A 20,939-nucleotide genomic window follows, 5' to 3' on the forward strand; every position below is an offset into this window, starting at 1 on the left:
GTCTTGTTAGTTTATTACACTACAGGGTGGAACATAACTCTAGTAGACTGCCCATGTTGTGTGTGATTGGTTGTAGAATATCTTCAGGTGACGATCATCGTCTTGTTAGTTTATTACACTACAGGGTGGAACATAACTCTAGTAGACTGCCCATGTTGTGTGTGATTGGTTGTAGAATATCTTCAGGTGACGATCATCGTCTTGTTAGTTTATTACACTACAGGGTGGAACATAACTCTAGTAGACTGCCCATGTTGTGTGTGATTGGTTGTAGAATATCTTCAGGTGACGATCATCGTCTTGTTAGTTTATTACACTACAGGGTGGAACATAACTCTAGTAGACTGCCCATGTTGTGTGTGATTGGTTGTAGAATATCTTCAGGTGACGATCATCGTCTTGTTAGTTTATTACACTACAGGGTGGAACATAACTCTAGTAGACTGCCCATGTTGTGTGTGATTGGTTGTAGAATATCTTCAGGTGACGATCATCGTCTTGTTAGTTTATTACACTACAGGGTGGAACATAACTCTAGTAGACTGCCCATGTTGTGTGTGATTGGTTGTAGAATATCTTCAGGTGACGATCATCGTCTTGTTAGTTTATTACACTACAGGGTGGAACATAACTCTAGTAGACTGCCCATGTTGTGTGTGATTGGTTGTAGAATATCTTCAGGTGACGATCATCGTCTTGTTAGTTTATTACACTACAGGGTGGAACATAACTCTAGTAGACTGCCCATGTTGTGTGTGATTGGTTGTAGAATATCTTCAGGTGACGATCATCGTCTTGTTAGTTTATTACACTACAGGGTGGAACATAACTCTAGTAGACTGCCCATGTTGTGTGTGATTGGTTGTAGAATATCTTCAGGTGACGATCATCGTCTTGTTAGTTTATTACACTACAGGGTGGAACATAACTCTAGTAGACTGCCCATGTTGTGTGTGATTGGTTGTAGAATATCTTCAGGTGATGATCATCGTCTTGTTAGTTTATTACACTACAGGGTGGAACATAACTCTAGTAGACTGCCCATGTTGTGTGTGATTGGTTGTAGAATATCTTCAGGTGATGATCATCGTCTTGTTAGTTTATTACACTACAGGGTGGAACATAACTCTAGTAGACTGCCCATGTTGTGTGTGATTGGTTGTAGAATATCTTCAGGTGATGATCATCGTCTTGTTAGTTTATTACACTACAGGGTGGAACATAACTCTAGTAGACTGCCCATGTTGTGTGTGATTGGTTGTAGAATATCTTCAGGTGATGATCATCGTCTTGTTAGTTTATTACACTACAGGGTGGAACATAACTCTAGTAGACTGCCCATGTTGTGTGTGATTGGTTGTAGAATATCTTCAGGTGATGATCATCGTCTTGTTAGTTTATTACACTACAGGGTGGAACATAACTCTAGTAGACTGCCCATGTTGTGTGTGATTGGTTGTAGAATATCTTCAGGTGACGATCATCGTCTTGTTAGTTTATTACACTACAGGGTGGAACATAACTCTAGTAGACTGCCCATGTTGTGTGTGATTGGTTGTAGAATATCTTCAGGTGACGATCATCGTCTTGTTAGTTTATTACACTACAGGGTGGAACATAACTCTAGTAGACTGCCCATGTTGTGTGTGATTGGTTGTAGAATATCTTCAGGTGATGATCATCGTCTTGTTAGTTTATTACACTACAGGGTGGAACATAACTCTAGTAGACTGCCCATGTTGTGTGTGATTGGTTGTAGAATATCTTCAGGTGATGATCATCGTCTTGTTAGTTTATTACACTACAGGGTGGAACATAACTCTAATAGACTGCCCATGTTGTGTGTGATTGGTTGTAGAATATCTTCAGGTGATGATCATCGTCTTGTTAGTTTATTACACTACAGGGTGGAACATAACTCTAATAGACTGCCCATGTTGTGTGTGATTGGTTGTAGAATATCTTCAGGTGATGATCATCGTCTTGTTAGTTTATTACACTACAGGGTGGAACATAACTCTAGTAGACTGCCCATGTTGTGTGTGATTGGTTGTAGAATATCTTCAGGTGATGATCATCGTCTTGTTAGTTTATTACACTACAGGGTGGAACATAACTCTAATAGACTGCCCATGTTGTGTGTGATTGGTTGTAGAATATCTTCAGGTGATGATCATCGTCTTGTTAGTTTATTACACTACAGGGTGGAACATAACTCTAGTAGACTGCCCATGTTGTGTGTGATTGGTTGTAGAATATCTTCAGGTGATGATCATCGTCTTGTTAGTTTATTACACTACAGGGTGGAACATAACTCTGTAGTAGACTGCCCATGTTGTGTGTGATTGGTTGTAGAATATCTTCAGGTGACGATCATCGTCTTGTTAGTTTATTACACTACAGGGTGGAACATAACTCTAGTAGACTGCCCATGTTGTGTGTGATTGGTTGTAGAATATCTTCAGGTGACGATCATCGTCTTGTTAGTTTATTACACTACAGGGTGGAACATAACTCTAGTAGACTGCCCATGTTGTGTGTGATTGGTTGTAGAATATCTTCAGGTGACGATCATTGTCTTGTTAGTTTATTACACTACAGGGTGGAACATAACTCTAGTAGACTGCCCATGTTGTGTGTGATTGGTTGTAGAATATCTTCAGGTGATGATCATCGTCTTGTTAGTTTATTACACTACAGGGTGGAACATAACTCTAGTAGACTGCCCATGTTGTGTGTGATTGGTTGTAGAATATCTTCAGGTGATGATCATCGTCTTGTTAGTTTATTACACTACAGGGTGGAACATAACTCTAATAGACTGCCCATGTTGTGTGTGATTGGTTGTAGAATATCTTCAGGTGATGATCATCGTCTTGTTAGTTTATTACACTACAGGGTGGAACATAACTCTAGTAGACTGCCCATGTTGTGTGTGATTGGTTGTAGAATATCTTCAGGTGATGATCATCGTCTTGTTAGTTTATTACACTACAGGGTGGAACATAACTCTGTAGTAGACTGCCCATGTTGTGTGTGATTGGTTGTAGAATATCTTCAGGTGACGATCATCGTCTTGTTAGTTTATTACACTACAGGGTGGAACATAACTCTAGTAGACTGCCCATGTTGTGTGTGATTGGTTGTAGAATATCTTCAGGTGACGATCATCGTCTTGTTAGTTTATTACACTACAGGGTGGAACATAACTCTAGTAGACTGCCCATGTTGTGTGTGATTGGTTGTAGAATATCTTCAGGTGACGATCATCGTCTTGTTAGTTTATTACACTACAGGGTGGAACATAACTCTAGTAGACTGCCCATGTTGTGTGTGATTGGTTGTAGAATATCTTCAGGTGATGATCATCGTCTTGTTAGTTTATTACACTACAGGGTGGAACATAACTCTGTAGTAGACTGCCCATGTTGTGTGTGATTGGTTGTAGAATATCTTCAGGTGACGATCATTGTCTTGTTAGTTTATTACACTACAGGGTGGAACATAACTCTAGTAGACTGCCCATGTTGTGTGTGATTGGTTGTAGAATATCTTCAGGTGACGATCATCGTCTTGTTAGTTTATTACACTACAGGGTGGAACATAACTCTAGTAGACTGCCCATGTTGTGTGTGATTGGTTGTAGAATATCTTCAGGTGACGATCATCGTCTTGTTAGTTTATTACACTACAGGGTGGAACATAACTCTAGTAGACTGCCCATGTTGTGTGTGATTGGTTGTAGAATATCTTCAGGTGACGATCATCGTCTTGTTAGTTTATTACACTACAGGGTGGAACATAACTCTAGTAGACTGCCCATGTTGTGTGTGATTGGTTGTAGAATATCTTCAGGTGACGATCATCGTCTTGTTAGTTTATTACACTACAGGGTGGAACATAACTCTAATAGACTGCCCATGTTGTGTGTGATTGGTTGTAGAATATCTTCAGGTGACGATCATCGTCTTGTTAGTTTATTACACTACAGGGTGGAACATAACTCTAGTAGACTGCCCATGTTGTGTGTGATTGGTTGTAGAATATCTTCAGGTGACGATCATCGTCTTGTTAGTTTATTACACTACAGGGTGGAACATAACTCTAATAGACTGCCCATGTTGTGTGTGATTGGTTGTAGATTATCTCGAGGTATCATTAAACGATCATTCCTTTCATTTCTCTCCTTGTATCCAGGCGACCAAGTCTAAGAAGCCGCTGATGCTGCCGATCACGTTCATGGACGGCAACACGAAGACGCTGCTCGCGGATTCGGCCACCACGGCGCGTGAACTCTGTCAGCAGCTGTCGGACAAAATCGTGCTCAAGGACCAGTTCGGATTCTCCCTCTACATCGCTCTTTTCGACAAGGTTTGGCTTGCTATCCAAAATCACCAATTGAAAATTTTAAGAACATTGGTGAATTTTATTCCAGAAATAATGCTTGTTATCCAAATTCGCCAGCTGAGAATTTTAAGAACATATGGTGAATTTTATTCCAGAAATAATGCTTATTCTAATTTGCCAATTGAGAATTTTAAGAATATTTGGTGAATTTTATTCCCGAAATAATGCTGCACAACCTCAAATAATAATATTGTGGCAAAGTTGAAGTCATAGAAGTTGCCTTGGCTATATGGATGAAATGTGATGAAAAGCATTTAGAATACCGAAGTAAATGAGGAGAGACTAGGGCAGATCAGTGGAACATAAACATAAGCACAAAAAAAAGCTGCATAGCCTCGTCAATTCTGAAAGTTTTATCGGATTGATTTTTCTTTTTGCCTTGTGTGTGAAAACCAGTCTAGGGAGCTACCTTCATCACTTGACGTCCTGAATATTCCTTATTGTATTTTATCAGGTACATGTATCAATGTCTGAGATATATTCTTGTTGTTAACCAGGTGTCGTCTCTTGGAAGCGGTGGAGACCACGTGATGGACGCGATATCGCAGTGTGAGCAGTACGCCAAAGAGCAGGGAGCCCAGGAGCGCAACGCCCCCTGGAGGCTGTTCTTCCGCAAGGAAATCTTCGCACCGTGGCACGACCCGAGTGAGGACCCGGTTGCGACCAATCTCATCTACCAGCAGGTCGTCCGTGGAATCAAGTTTGGGGAGTACAGGTGTGACAAGGTGAGATACACAGTTTTTATATTTCTTTTATTTCATTTTCTCACCTGTCCTTATGTCTTAATGAGTACAGGTGTGACAAATTGAGATACACATTTTTTATATTTCTTTCTTTTTTGTTTTCACTTAATGAATACAGGTGTGACAAGGTGAGATATGATGTTTTTTTCTATTTCTTTTTTTTTCTTTTCACCTGTTCTTCTATCTTAATGACTTTAACACCCAATAGTTGTGGGGGTTTTATGCTACACAGTAAACTGAATTATCACTTTGGGAACTAGACTAAGTCAAAATAGTTTGCAGATATTAGTGGGGATGAAAAAGGCAATGCTGAACTTGAGACAGTTTAACTCGATCCTTGTTTGTGGGCAAGATGGGTTATTACTCAGTCTGTCCCGTATGTGGGAAAGATCTCTTGCTACTAATAAAAAAAAATGTAGCTGGTTTTCCTATCAGACTATGTCAGTCTGCTTTAACGTTGTTAAACAAGACAAACGTTAACTTTTAACTCTCCTCTACACAAACCTGTTTACACGCTCCGATTTGTATATAGGATGGGACGTAGCCCAGTGGTACAGCACTTGCTCGATGCGCGGTTGTTCTGAAATCGATCCCCGTCGATGGATCCATTGGGCTATTTCTCGTTTCAGCCAGTGCACCACGACTGGTATATCAAAGGCAGTGGTATGTACTACCCTATCTGTGGGATGGCGCATATAAAAGATCCCTTGCTGCTAATCGAAAAGAGTAGTCCATGAAGTGGCAGCAGCGTGTTTCCTCTCAAAATCTGTGTGGTCCTTAACCATATGTCTGACACCATATAACCGTAAATAAAATGTGTTGAGTGCGTGGTTTTACCACATGTCTGACGCCATATAACCGTGAATAAAATGTGTTGAGTGCATCGTTTTACCATATGTCTAAAACCATATAACCGTCAATAAAATATGTTGAGTGCGTTGTTAAATAAAACATGTCCTCCTCCTTCCGATTTTTATATATATATTTTTTAATCATTCCAGGATGAAGACCTAGCGATGATTGCTTCCCAACAGTACTACGTGGACTACGGCAACAACCTGAACCCCGAACGCCTGCAGTCTCTGTTGACCTCGTACATCCCGGACTCCTATCTCCAGAAGGCCAACGCCATCCAGTTCTGGATGTCATCGGTCGTCAACAAGCTCAAGAGTCCCTACTTCTCCAACGAGAGGATCAAGCCTCTCAAGGTCAAGGAGGACATCGTCAGCTATGCCAAATACAAATGGCCACTGCTGTTTTCTCGTTTCTATGAGGCATACAAGTTCGCCGGGCCCAGCCTGCCAAAGAATGATGTGATAATCGCTGTCAATTGGACAGGGGTTTACGTGGTGGATGACCAGGAACAGGTCTTGCTGGAGTTGTCTTTTCCTGAAATTACAGCCGTGTCGAGTAGTCGGTAAGTGGGGAAATGTTTTGGTTTTTTTAAACGTTAATTAAAAAAATAAAAGAATTAATTTTTTTTTAAATGGCTAAACTCGAACTGTTGTGTTTCAGGACGGGGAAAATGCACGGTCACAGCTTCACACCGGCTGTGTGCTGTATATATAATTACCAACTTTAAGAAGCCAGTGTTTATTGTTTTTGTGTACTGTAGAAGTAGAATTAAAATGGCTTAACTCTACTGTTGTGTTGTAGCACGGGTAAGATGCACGGCCAGAGCTTCACGCTGGCGACGGTGAAGGGCCACGAGTACACGTTCACCTCGCCCAACGCGGAGGACATAAAGGACCTCGTCGTAACCTTCCTCGAGGGGCTAAAGAAGAGATCCAAATATGTCATAGCCATCCAAGACTACACAGGTAAATATACAGTTATACAGCCATCCAGGACTACACAGGTGAATATACAGTTATACAGCCATCCAGGACTACACAGGTGAATATACAGTTATACAGCCATCCAGGACTACACAGGTGAATATACAGTTATACAGCCATCCAGGACTACACAGGTGAATATACAGTTATACAGCCATCCAGGACTACACAGGTGAATATACAGTTATACAGCCATCCAGGACTACACAGGTGAATATACAGTTATACAGCCATCCAGGACTACACAGGTGAATATACAGTTATACAGCCATCCAGGACTACACAGGTGAATATACAGTTATACAGCCATCCAGGACTACACAGGTGAATATACAGTTATACAGCCATCCAGGACTACACAGGTGAATATACAGTTATACAGCCATCCAGGACTACACAGGTGAATATACAGTTATACAGCCATCCAGAACTACACAGGTGAATATACAGTTATACAGCCATCCAGGACTACACAGGTGAATATACAGTTATACAGCCATCCAGAACTACACAGGTGAATATACAGTTATACAGCCATCCAGGACTACACAGGTGAATATACAGTTATACAGCCATCCAGGACTACACAGGTGAATATACAGTTATACAGCCATCCAGAACTACACAGGTGAATATACAGTTATACAGCCATCCAGTACTACACAGGTGAATATACAGTTATACAGCCATCCAGTACTACACAGGTGAATATACAGTTATAAAGCCATCCAGGACTACACAGGTGAATATACAGTTATAAAGCCATCCAGGACTACACAGGTGAATATACAGTTATAAAGCCATCCAGGACTACACAGGTGAATATACAGTTATAAAGCCATCCAGGACTACACAGGTGAATATACAGTTATAAAGCCATCCAGGACTACACAGGTGAATATACAGTTATAAAGCCATCCAGGACTACACAGGTGAATATACAGTTATACAGCCATCCAGGACTACACAGGTAAATATACACTTACATAGCCATCTAGGACTACACAGGTAAATAGATATTTATAAATTATACAGTCATCGAGGACTATACATTGTCAAGTAAATATACACTTAGACTACACAGATAAGTAGATATTATTTTCATGCTAAACATGTAAAAATACATTAATTTCCCAATATACAGGTAAACATATGATAATTTCGCATTTTACATGTAAACAGACATTAATTTGACACTGTACAGGTAATTAATTCCACACAATACTACCAATAATTCAAATTAATGGATTTAAAAAAAAAATTCATAACCCACTTTAATCTCTCAAAATTTGTCAAGGTGTCATTAAACAAGCATTTCTTTCTATTCCATGATACAGGTGAGGGTTCGACGTTCCTGAGTTTCAGCAAGGGTCACCTGATAATCCTGGACCAGGAGAGTGGCGAGACCGTGATGACCTCGGGCTGGTGTTACGGAGAGAACATCCACACCGGAACCAAGGGCGACTTCCCAGCCGAGTGCGTCTACGTCCTGCCCACCATCACGAAACCCCCCAATGAGATACTGGTGAGTGTAGTCTACGTCCTGCCCACCATCACAAAACACCACCCGCCCCCAACGAGCTTCTGGTGAGTCTAATCTACATCCTGCCCAACATTATGAAACCCCCCAACAAGATAATGCTGAGTGCTGCCCACCATCACAAAACCCCCCAATGAGATACTGGTGAGTGCTGTCCACCATCATGAAACCCCCCAATGAGATACTGGTGAGTGTTGTCCACCATCATGAAACCCCCCAATGAGATACTGGTGAGTGCTGTCCACCATCATGAAACCCCCCAATGAGATACTGGTGAGTGCTGTCCACCATCATGAAACCCCCCAATGAGATACTGGTGAGTGCTGTCCACCATCATGAAACCCCCCAATCAGATACTGGTGAGTGCTGTCCACCATCATGAAACCCCCCAATGAGATACTGGTGAGTGCTGTCCACCATCATGAAACCCCCCAATGAGATACTGGTGAGTGCTGTCCACCATCATGAAACCCCCCAATGAGATACTGGTGATTGCTGTCCACCATCATGAAACCCCCCAATGAGATACTGGTGAGTGTAGTCTGTCCTGCCCATCATCACAAAACCTCTAATAAGATACTGGTAAAAAAAAGTCATTAAACAATTATACAATTGTATTACGCATAGCCATAGTTTGGAGTTGTTGAACAGACATATTGCTTGATTTCAGAATCTGTTTGTTCAGTCTGGGGACCAGACCCAGAAGTTGCTGGTTCCTGTCCAGGAGGAGGTGGAGGGACACATAGGGGAGAAGGTGCACACCCTGGAACAGTATTCATACGACCACTTCAGGTTAGTGGGTCTATAGGGTGTATACTACCAAATCAAATCCCATAGACGACAATGGTAACATATGTGGCTAAAACTCCGATCTATAGACATAAACACCACGGATATAAATACTATCACCCCTCACCATAAAGTTATATTTAATACAAGTGGTGAAAAACTACGTCTTAAAATCTAGCATTTGCTTCCAGACATAATTGTTAGAAGCAGAGACTTCTTCCCAAGCCATAAAATTAATTTTGGAGCCTTGCTCTCAACCAGTTGTCAGACTAATCATGTTAGTCATGAAATGTGCCAAGATGCCAAAACACAAATTTACCTCACCTTTCAGGATATATGCTACCAAATCAAATCCCAAAGATGACAATAGTAACATATGTGGCGAAAACTCCTACCTGCAGCGTATCAATCGACATAAACACCACATATAAATACTATCACCCCCTCACCCTTAAAGTGAATCAGAAAAAAATTGGGGGTCAAGCTAGCTACTCATTTCAGAGATAACGGGTACCATCTATGACTACCCTAGTTCCGCACAAAATTTGAGTACCCGATACATGTTTGAAGCACAAGGCTACTTGAAACAGTGGTACTAGATGAAATAAAATTGCATACATTTTTTCACGCAGATAAAACTTTTTTTTTTTTTTTTACAACCAACAGAGTCACATTTATTCAAATCACAGGACTTGTGGTGGTAACTTCTCTATCAAAAGTTGGGTACACCTCGAACTTTGACCCAGCCAGAAGTTATTTGGTTTAGTACTACCTATAGTCTGATTTCTCTCTTTGTCTTTCTTCTGATAAACCGGCCTCGGTGGCGTCGTGGCAGGCCATCGGTCTACAGGCTGGTAGGTACTGGGTTCGGATCCCAGTCGAGGCATGGGATTTTTAATCCAGATACCGACTCCAAACCCTGAGTGAGTGCTCCGCAAGGCTCAATGGGTAGGTGTAAACCACTTGCACCGACCAGTGATCCATAACTGGTTCAACAAAGGCCATGGTTTGTGCTATCCTGCCTGTGGGAAGCGCAAATAAAAGATCCCTTGCTGCCTGTCGTAAAAAGAGTAGCCTATGTGGCGAAAGCGGGTTTCCTCTAAAAAACAAGAGTCAGAATGACCATATGTTTGACGTCCAATAGCCGATGATAAGATAAAAAATCAATGTGCTCTAGTGGCGTCGTTAAATAAAAAAAACTTTACTTCTTCTGATAAAAAACTAACTGTTATCTTTCTTTGAGTGTATATTACATAACAGTATGCATACATACTGCTGCATGCATAGAACACATACACATGCATGTACACACAGTATTTATGTAATTACGTACATATTCACTCGCACATCCATAAACATGTTGCCAAATGAAGAAACATTTTGTTTTAAAATTTGGATTAGCAAAATTTTACTGTTTAACATTTTAGAATGGTGTAGCGATTTCTGAAACTTACGTAACGAATCGTGACACAATACTGAACAAAATGTACCCTGTAAAATGCTTGAGGTGTGATGGATTTCAGGATCAATCACTGTCCGTTGATTTCTCTCTCTCCTCCCAGCCAGTACTCCATAATGCAGGGCTGCTGCAAGTATTCGCCCGGTTGCCAAATACGAGTAAAAAAATTGACGGACGAGTTACAAAATGCAACTACCAGTCCGATAGGCTTTTTGTAACTGACTAATTTAATTTTTTGTTTTTGCATTGAACCTGCGGTATGTTCTGAATAGATTGATATGTTAAACACTTTCGGTATGTCACTTGAATTTTGTAAATCTATATAAAAGAAATGTGAAAAACTTAGTATTTACCAGAGTATTTCAAAATTTATTAATTTGTCAGTCAAGGTTTGGGTCTTGTTTTCATTTGCTACATGATATTATCACTTACCAAGCATCCTTAATATTTTGTCATTAAAAAAAAAAAAAAAATACATATCATTTGAGGTGAAGACAGAGTATATTATAATATTGTTGAACAATAATATATTCTGTAGGCTGATGGACTAATAGAAATTTTAGTTGGTTCTGGTCCGGCGGGCTAGTGAAATATTTTCCATTTCTGCACCCCTGTAATGGTATATTATTATAGATATCAAAGTCCATGGCATGTACAACCCTGTCTATGACACCTTACTTGCTGTTTTGTGTAACCTATAAATTATTTATGCAAATTTTCAATTCTCAGATACCTGCCTATTCATTTAGTTTCAAATAACGAGTTACCAGTATTGTTCAGGGGTCGGAATTCTCCTCAGATCAGCTGTTTTCCTCTCATGGAACATTGCGTTTCCTCACATTTTAAGCGTTCTTTCCTCCAAAATGTGTCCGATGGCACAGATTTTAACCTAGGATTTCAAGAATTTCCAGGGGCCCTCTAGATTTCTTCTTTTTTACAGTTTCTTTTTTACCAATTCCCACCCATGTTTGTTAAACATTCCCATTCCTTCTTTATCTTTCACAGGCCCCCTCCAAAGCGAACGCTGAGCAAGACACTGCGAGCCCCTAACAGACGGAGGAATGATGAGCTGTGGAGGTACTCGAAGGATCCGCTCAAACTGCCACTCCTGAAGAAACTGGCCGGAAAAGAAGAGCAATGCTCAGAAGCCTGCATGAGTTTTCTCGATATCCTTATAATGATATATTATTATGTTCAGTACTATTAATACACTTATTGGTCGATTATTGCTTCAAGCAAATCTTAAAGATGCTATCTAGTGTATTTTCATCATTTAACCATTTGGAAAAGACAATTATTTAGTTTTAGTACCATTAGATGCTTGTTAAGTAGATCACATTAATTTATTAATTCTTGTTTATTCTTCATTCATCCATTTATCTATACATCCATCCCATCTATCCCATCCATGCAGCCATCCAGCCATTCATCTCTTCATCCATTCATATCTCCTTCCATTCATATATCTATCAATCCGTCCATCCATCCATCCATCCATCTATCCATCCATCCACCCACCTACCTATCCATAAATCCATCCATCCATCCATCCATTCATCCACACATCCATCCATCCATCCATCCATCCATCCATCTATCCATCTCTCCATCCCCCAACCCATTCAACCACCGATCCACCCATTAATTTATTCCTTAACAAGTGTACCTATTCTGAAGTACATGGGAGACCACCCATCCATCCACCCACCCATCCATCCATCCATCCACCCACCCATCCACCCATTAATTTATTCCTTAACAAGTGTACCTATTCTGAAGTACATGGGAGACCACCCATCCATCCATCCATCCATCCTTCCTTTCTTTCATCCATATCTCCATCCGCCGACCCATCCACCCACCCATCCACCCATTAATTTATTCCTTAACAAGTGTACCTATTCTGAAGTACATGGGAGACCACCCATCACGGCGAGGCAGGATTGCCAACGAGTTGACTGATCAGATTTTTGAAGTCCCACTTAGAAACGTGAGTATGCTTTTGTTGTCACTGTCTCAACCCTTATCCTGCCGTTGACGTGTATACACGTCAAGCATCATCACAATGTCACTTAGCATTGTTTTCATTTAAAAATCGTTTTCTAAATTAATTGTTGACATTTTTGTCAAAAACAAAGTAAGAAAATGTCAATAAATAGTCTTAGAATGACATATCCAAATATTTGCTAAATTGCTGTTGTACATCTTATGTTTTTTTAAAAACAAAAATGACCCGTCAAATGGCGCGTGCTATTGTTTGTTATTGTTTCTTGGGGTTTTTGGTAGCGGTTTCTTTTATCTCTACAAAGTTGTCATAATATACTATTATATATGAACTACATTATGACAGTTGCATTAAATTAGAAAAAGTATCACTTTTAATGCCTAAAAAAGGTACAAACACAATCAAATAATTGTAATCCGACGGCATAAACAGTCGTCGAAAAGCGCCATTTCCCTGTTTCTATTTATAAACAACAGGTCATGTGACAGCACATTTTCCACCATACAATTTGACAGCAGTAGTACACATTGCTTGCATGTGCGGCTAACTGTTTTCATTAATAATTACAACGTGGTTACTTATACTACAGCAGACGATATTCTAACTAGCTGTTTACTTGAACAGTTATGTCGACTATATGATCGAATACGCACATGTGCTCGGTGTTCGTCGTTGTTTTGTTGTGTGTTGTTTTTCTGCCAGTTTTTCCTTTTCAACATTCACATTAGTATTAATCACTACTGAGTGGATATATATTTGTTCTCATTTTTAAAAAATGAATTACAAACGATAGGTTACGAATATCTGCTGAAGTAGTCTGCAGAATATCGTGACCTACATTATTTTCAATAACCAATCACAAAACATTCTCATTGCGTGTCACATATAATTATGTGGCACCACCGGTTTTTTGTTTTTATTACTGTACCAGTCGCGGATCCAAGGATTTGGTGTGTGGGGAGGAGGGGGTGCCATGCATGGCTTTTTATGAATAAGCATATATAAGCAGTGAATGTTTTGTAATAATGTTGTATGGTGGATGACAATCTTTTAAAAATCAGGCATGTGTGCTGGGATTTTAGGTAGGGGTGTCTGGAGAGCGAAGTTTATAGGGGATTTCTGTAATGCTCCGCCGGAATATGTATTGAATTTTTATTTTTTTTAATCTGCTCGAGCAGGGACCGGAAAGGGGGGGGGGGGGGGGGGGGGTGGAGTCGACCCATTCCCTGCACACATATCTGCAAATGTTATAAAGATAAATTAATCATCATGAGGTAAGCTGTTGGATCTATTGTATTTTGATAAATTTATTAGTACCAAAATCTAAAATTTTGGCGAATACGACAGAGACATTCGGGCAAATTGAGCTGGTCTGAAACCTTTTCATCATGTACTAGTAGCCACAATACTAGTTGTAATTAAATCCATGTAAAATTGTGTGGTGCTTCGTTTGAAACCCTATATTATATATAGCTGGTTGGCAGTAACGCTAAAACTAATAAATGTTGTTTTTTAGTTGGTGGTATTTTCGTTTAATTCGGGCACAAATTAGCCTGCCCTTCTCCCTCTCCCACCCCTACAAAACAAAACGGGATCCCATACGCTTATGATTAGTACATCAGGCCTGTACTGGTACCAATTGGTGTGGATTCGTCGGGGGTATACACACCCTTACCGCGAGGTCCATTTTTTTTCCCATGCAACAGTTATCGACCGTTGTTTAGAACATCGACAGGGTCCTTTTTCGTGTTACGCAACACCCCAAAAAATCGTGCGCTAACTATATGGACCTATATAAAATGTGAAAATTACAGTAGGATAATGGTTTGCAATAGATTCAGAGTAAGTAATCACTTTTTTTATTTTAAAAATATGGTGATATTTTTTTTATTTTTCTTTAAATAACAATTAAAAAGAAAAACATTCCACGTACTTTAGCAGGGCGGACACTGTTGTGTAGGCAACGACCCGAAACATTGTTTTTGTCTCAAAAATCGTTAAACAAATCATTTAATGCAATTAAAATGTTGTATTCAGGATGTAATAATCACAAATCATAAAACGATCCTATATTGTTGATAAAAATATCAAAGAAAAATCGCAAAAACTTCGAAGTGTAGTTGACCTATATTATCAACACTTGACCCAGATACAATACTTCGCGGGACCAACTGCCAGTGATTTCTTCTTCTTTCACTCCGTCAATAAACATGTCAGAAGAAGTTGCACAAATATAAATTCATGATTCCGATAATAATGTTTTAAACATTTACTTATGTGACATCTCAAGTAACCTATTGCGGTAGGGAGCACATTTTCTACGTCTGCTCGGACTACTGTGCGTCACGCATAAACGTTTCACATTTTTGACTTCTTAATTTTTTTTTAATCAGTTCCAACTACATTTTGTTCCACACATAAACACATTCTGACCTCCCTCTCCAAGGGCCTAAGCGACAGGGCTCAAAATTTACAAAAAAATTAAAAATGAAGCGGCATAGGCCTAAGCGTACGGGCTCTCATTTTTGTTGAGGATGCAGGCAGATTTCTGCCAGAGTTGAACGAAAATCCCTGAATCTAGATAACAACAATTATTATTCATATTAGCTTTACTGCCAAACAGCAGGGTCTCGGCTAATGGGTAGAGGCAATGGTGTGTGTGTGTGTGTGTTTTATTTTTTATTTAACGACACCACTAGAGCACACTTATTAATCATCGGCTATTGGATGTCAAACATTTGGTAATTTTGACATACTAGTAGTCTTAGAGAGAAAACCCCCAACATTTTTCCATTAGTAGCAAGGCATCTTTTATATACACCATCCCAAAGACAGGATAGTACATAACACAGCCTTTGATATACCAGTCATGGAGCACTGGCTGGAACGAGAAATAGCCCAGTGAGCCCGCCGATGGGAATCAATCCCAAACCAACTGCGCTTTACCACTGGGCTGCATCCCGCCCCTGGTGTGGGAGGAATGCATGGGAGGGGGGGGGGGGGGGGGGGAATAATATAAAAATAGTTTATTGATACTGATGTTTTAAGTATGTAACCTTCCTGAAATGACCACAAAATGGTGTCTTGCACATTCCATGCTCATTGGTTCATTGTTTAAATCCTAGTTACAGCCATGAACAGCTATATAGGGTTGCAAATGAATCACTACATATTTTTACATGGATTACAACTAATATTTATCAGAGTAAAATGATGGAACTACATTGTGAAAAGGTTTTAGGCCAGCTCATTTGCCCGAAATGCTATACCTGGATAGTATTCAAATAATATATAAAGGCAAATAGATGACCAGTGTATATACCGTATTTAACCGGAAATAAGCCCAGGGGGCCAAGACAACTCATTGTGAGCACGGCATGGGGTGGGCTTATTCCCAGACAAGGGGCCAGTTTTGTTGAATTTTTTTTTAACAATAATAATTAAAATAAATACTTAAATGAACTAGGAAGAAAACAAAAAATGTTCAGTAGCACATCTATTAATTAGTGTTCCGCACTCCATGTGTTTGGTAGTTGTGGTCAGCAATTTACTCAGGTGACCGTTTAGATCTATTTTGTATCATGCATAAGTGTTCAACATTGGATACACATTATGTATACGGTACATACATATTGAATTTTAATTAGGGCTCACATGTTGTTGTTTGTTTCTTTGGGTTTAAAACATTTTTTAGATGAATGGACATTTTTCTTTTTTTTTACAATTGTGACCGTGTGAAGCACTATGGCAAGTATCTTGTGTCACAATAAATTACGGAAATGCATAAAATCCTTTTTACTATTTCTATTATTCTAATATCAGTGTCCAGGGTTTCTGCCAGAGGGTATGAAGGGTAAAATTATGTACCCTAAAATCTTGGGAATTAATGGATATGTTTTAATAATTTTTAGAATGATTATAGTAAGATAGCTGCTGCTTAAAGTGTGTACATGAAATACAGTGTCCAATTTCAAAAGATTCCAAACCCCATATCCACCTAGTTGCGGCAGTTATGATGTGGAGTTTTCAAGTACCCTCAAATTATTGATTACTGGTGTCCTTTACTTTTGACCGTATGACCCAAAAGTTGCATGCACACAGCAAATAGTTTCCAGTTTTACATGCCTTACCATGGTAACCAATAGTTTGCATTGGTTACCATGGTAACAGTTTCGATCTGGGTACCATGGTATCATATAGTTTTGAACTGGTTACCATGGTAACAGAATTAATAAGCTTCATATATCTTTCCTACAGGCATAGTACAATTATGTCACTATACATTGGGTTTTTTTCTCAGTCCTTGAAAATGATATTTTGTTAGAAATTTGTTTTGTTTTGCATTGGTTACCGTGGTAACAGAATTAACAATTTTCACCCATCTCTTGTAAACAGCTGGGAGCTTATTATTACATCATTATACAGTGATTTGTATTCAAATAAATTCATTTAAAACATTTCATATGGGAAACGGTTCCTCTTTTTGCATTGGTTACCATGGTAACAGAATTAATTATGTTCATTTGAAAATGACAGGAAGTGAAAGGGCATATACCTTTTTTAAAATCTTGTGTCATTTGACAAAGATATATAAAGTAATAGAGATAGTATACATATTTTTAGTGTCTAGGTAATGTTGGACACAATGTCCACAAGTTACAAAAATGTGTTGATGGTAGTATGTGCATTTGACCCTATTATTCAAAAACAAAATTGGCTATCTACTTAATTCTTTTTCTAAATCGAGTAGTATGGTTAATAGATCACACCATAGACTTAAATTAAAACCAAAATATTAGTTTTAAATTAAAAATTTTTATTAAATCTCTCATCATTTACTATTGCTTCGCGTGATAACCTCGCTCAAAACGGCATCTGACCTTGTCACATGATAACACAAACACACATGGCGATCCCGTCTGGGATAATTTACTTATGGCATTTACAAGTTTATTGTCGTCAATAAAAACCGCTATTGTTTTGGAATAAAGGCAAGTTTTGTTAAGATTCTTCGAAATGACACCTATTAAAGATAGTTACATCCATTTTAAGTATTAAAATAAGCAATATCGATCTTCAGGATCATACGATTAGCAGACACTTCTACACTGGTGCAGGACGCATGTTAAAATACTTTTCTTAAAAATCACATTTTCTTTCTACGTCCGTTCGGACCAAGTTCTACACATGAAAACTGTATGAAGTGTTTCAATAATATTTTGTAAGTCTTCATTACGAGATCAGGCCTAACATTTTTTAATAATAATTAATAAAACAAATACTATTGTGTGTTTCTGGAATCGTACCAAACAAGTTGCTGTAGGTAGGATAGGTGATGGGGTGGATTTACTCATTTGCCTTTCAATTAGGGGGCTAAGACATATTCAGCCTCTAGAGTGTGTGTTTGGGAGCGGGGGGTTAGTGCTTCCCAGTCCTTGCTTCCAGCACCTATGTTTGTTTCAGAATCTTGCAGCCTTTTAATTTTTTGGTTTGTTTTATTTTAGGAAATTCTCCGAGATGAAATCTACTGCCAAATTATGAAACAACTCACCGATAATAAGAACAAGTAGGTTTTGTAGTTTTGACAGTCCTCTGTTTTCATTTTTCATTTCAACTTGTTTTCATGCTTATATCCAATTAAGATTCAAGCACACCTCATCTGGGCTGTCTGTCCAGAACAGGGAGTTAGTTGTTAATTGGTAGTGGTTAGTGAGAGAGAAGAGGGTGTAGTGGTCTTATACACCTACCCACTGAGTTGTTAAATCTCATTCTAGGTGGGAGCTGGTACCTGGCTGTGAACCCTGTATCTACCAGCCTCATGTCCGATGGCTTAACCACGACGCCACCGAGGCCAGTAAAGGAAACAAAAAACATTCCTTTAACTCATGATTATATGTTACATTTTAATTGTTCATCATAATCATCATCATACATGCTTAACAATTAAATTAAAACTTAATACATCAGGATCACTATAATTTAGACCAGTATCCTGACTGACTGTGATTGAAAGTTGATGTAAACTGATTGACAGAATTTCAGAATTGTTTATTATCTTCTGTGTAATACTGACATTATTGCTTTTTTTGTCTGTGTAACACTAATTATTTTGAATGTTATTGCATGCCTTGAGTGTGTAATACTGCAGTTATTGTATGTCTTGTGTGTGTAATACTGATGTTATTGCATGTTTTGTCTGTATAATACTGACATTATTGCATGTCTTATTGTGTGTGTAATACTGAGGTTATTACATGTCTTGAGTGTGTAATATTGAAGTCATTGCATGACTCACCTGTGTACTGCTGATGTTATTGTGTCTTGTCTGTGTACTACTGACATTATTACGTCTTGTCTGTGTACTATTGACGTTATTGTATGTCTCACTTGTGTAACATTGACATTATTGCATCTCTTGTCTTTGTAACACTGAGTGTATTGCTTGTCTTGCCTGTGTAACACTGAGTGTATTGCATGTCTTGTCTGTGTAACACTGAGTGTATTGCTTGTCGTGCCTGTGTAACACTGAGTGTATTGCATGTCTTGTCTGTGTAACACTGATGTTATTGCTTGTCTTGTTTGTGTAACACTGAGTGTATTGCATGTCTTGCCTGTGTAACACTGATGTTATTGCTTGTCTTGCCTGTGTAACACTGAGTGTATTGCTTGTCTTGCCTGTGTAACACTGAGTGTATTGCATGTCTTGTCTTTGTAACACTGATGTTATTGCATGTCTTGCCTGTAACACTGAGTGTATTGCTTGTCTTGCCTGTGTAACACTGATGCTATTGCATGTCTTGTCTTTGTAACACTGAGTGTATTGCTTGTCATGCCTGTGTAACACTGAGTGTATTGCATGTCTTGTCTGTGTAACTCTGAGTGTATTGCTTGTCTTGCCTGTGTAACACTGATGCTATTGCATGTCTTGTCTGTGTAACACTGAGTGTATTGCTTGTCATGCCTGTGTAATTGCATGTCTTATCTGTGTAACACTGAGTGTATTGCTTGTCTTGCCTGTGTAACACTGATGCTATTGCATGTCTTGTCTGTGTAACACTGAGTGTATTGCATGTCATGCCTGTGTAACACTGATGCTATTGCATGTCTTGTCTGTGTAACACTGAGTGTATTGCATGTCATGCCTGTGTAACACTGATGCTATTCCATGTCTTGTCTGTGTAACACTGATGTTATTGCATGTCATGCCTTTGTAACACTGAGTGTATTGCATGTCATGTCTGTGTAACACTGATGTTATTGCTTGTCTTGCCTGTGTAACACTGATGCTATTGCATGTCTTGTCTGTGTAACACAGTGTGTATTGCATGTCTGGTCTGTGTAACACTGATGCTATTGCATGACTGATCTGTGTAACACTGACTTTATTGCATGTCTCGCCTGTAACACTAACGTTATTGTATGTCTCGCCTGTGTAACACTGATGTTATTACATGTCTCGTCTGTGTAACACTGACATTATTGCATGTCTCGCCTGTGTAACACTTATGTTATTGCATGTCTCATTGTGTAACACTGATGTTATGCTCTATATTTCAGAATCAGTGAGGACCGTGGTTGGGAGTTGATGTGGCTGGCCACTGGTTGTTTTGCACCAAGCACCAACCTGTTGAAGGAGCTGACCCAGTTTCTGAGGACACGCCGCAATATTATCGTGTCCGACTGTATAAATCGACTGCAGAAAACATTGAGGTACAATACAGTACACTTTGAGTAAACCACCAGCCTGTAGGTACATACAATACACTAAATAGTCAACCACCAGCCTGTAGGTACATACAATACACTAAATAGTCAACCACCAGCCTATAGATATGAACAGTACACTAAGTAGTCAACCACCAGCCTGTAGGTACAAACAGTACCATAAATGGTCAACCACCAGCCTATAGGTACGAACAGTACACTAACCTGTCAACCACCAGCCGGTAGGTATGAACAGTACACTAACCAGTCAACCACCAACCTATAGGTACGACCAGTACACTAAACAGTCAACCGCCAGCCTGTAGGTACGAACAGTACACTACACATTCAACCACCAGCCTATAGGTACGAACAGTACACTAAACAGTCCACCACCAACCTATAGGTACGACCAGTACACTACACAGTCAACCACCAGCCTATAGGTACGAAC

General features: G+C 39.3%; 1 protein-coding gene across 8 annotated transcripts in view; it reads left to right on the forward strand.

Annotated features, from left to right (window-relative positions):
* The window catches only part of LOC121373100 (myosin-VIIa-like), a 138,680-nt gene extending 118,094 nt beyond the window's left edge, over positions 1-20,586 (forward strand). For 7 of the 8 annotated variants that reach the window (XM_041499599.1, XM_041499550.1, XM_041499572.1 and 4 more), the window contains 10 exons: positions 4,198-4,371; positions 4,905-5,132; positions 6,152-6,567; positions 6,807-6,970; positions 8,326-8,513; positions 9,199-9,320; positions 11,782-11,942; positions 12,675-12,766; positions 18,286-18,347; positions 20,339-20,586. In XM_041499599.1, the coding sequence (XP_041355533.1) occupies positions 4,198-4,371; positions 4,905-5,132; positions 6,152-6,567; positions 6,807-6,970; positions 8,326-8,513; positions 9,199-9,320; positions 11,782-11,942; positions 12,675-12,766; positions 18,286-18,347; positions 20,339-20,516 (1,785 nt within the window). In that variant the 3' untranslated portion in view covers positions 20,517-20,586. The remainder of the gene's footprint in view (positions 1-4,197; positions 4,372-4,904; positions 5,133-6,151; positions 6,568-6,806; positions 6,971-8,325; positions 8,514-9,198; positions 9,321-11,781; positions 11,943-12,674; positions 12,767-18,285; positions 18,348-20,338) is intronic. The other variant, XM_041499594.1, reaches the window with a different exon arrangement.
* Positions 20,587-20,939: the final 353 nt, after the last annotated feature.

Source organism: Gigantopelta aegis, chromosome 1 (assembly GCF_016097555.1).
Source record: "Gigantopelta aegis isolate Gae_Host chromosome 1, Gae_host_genome, whole genome shotgun sequence".
In the NCBI taxonomy this organism is placed as follows: Eukaryota; Metazoa; Mollusca; class Gastropoda; order Neomphalida; family Peltospiridae; genus Gigantopelta; species Gigantopelta aegis.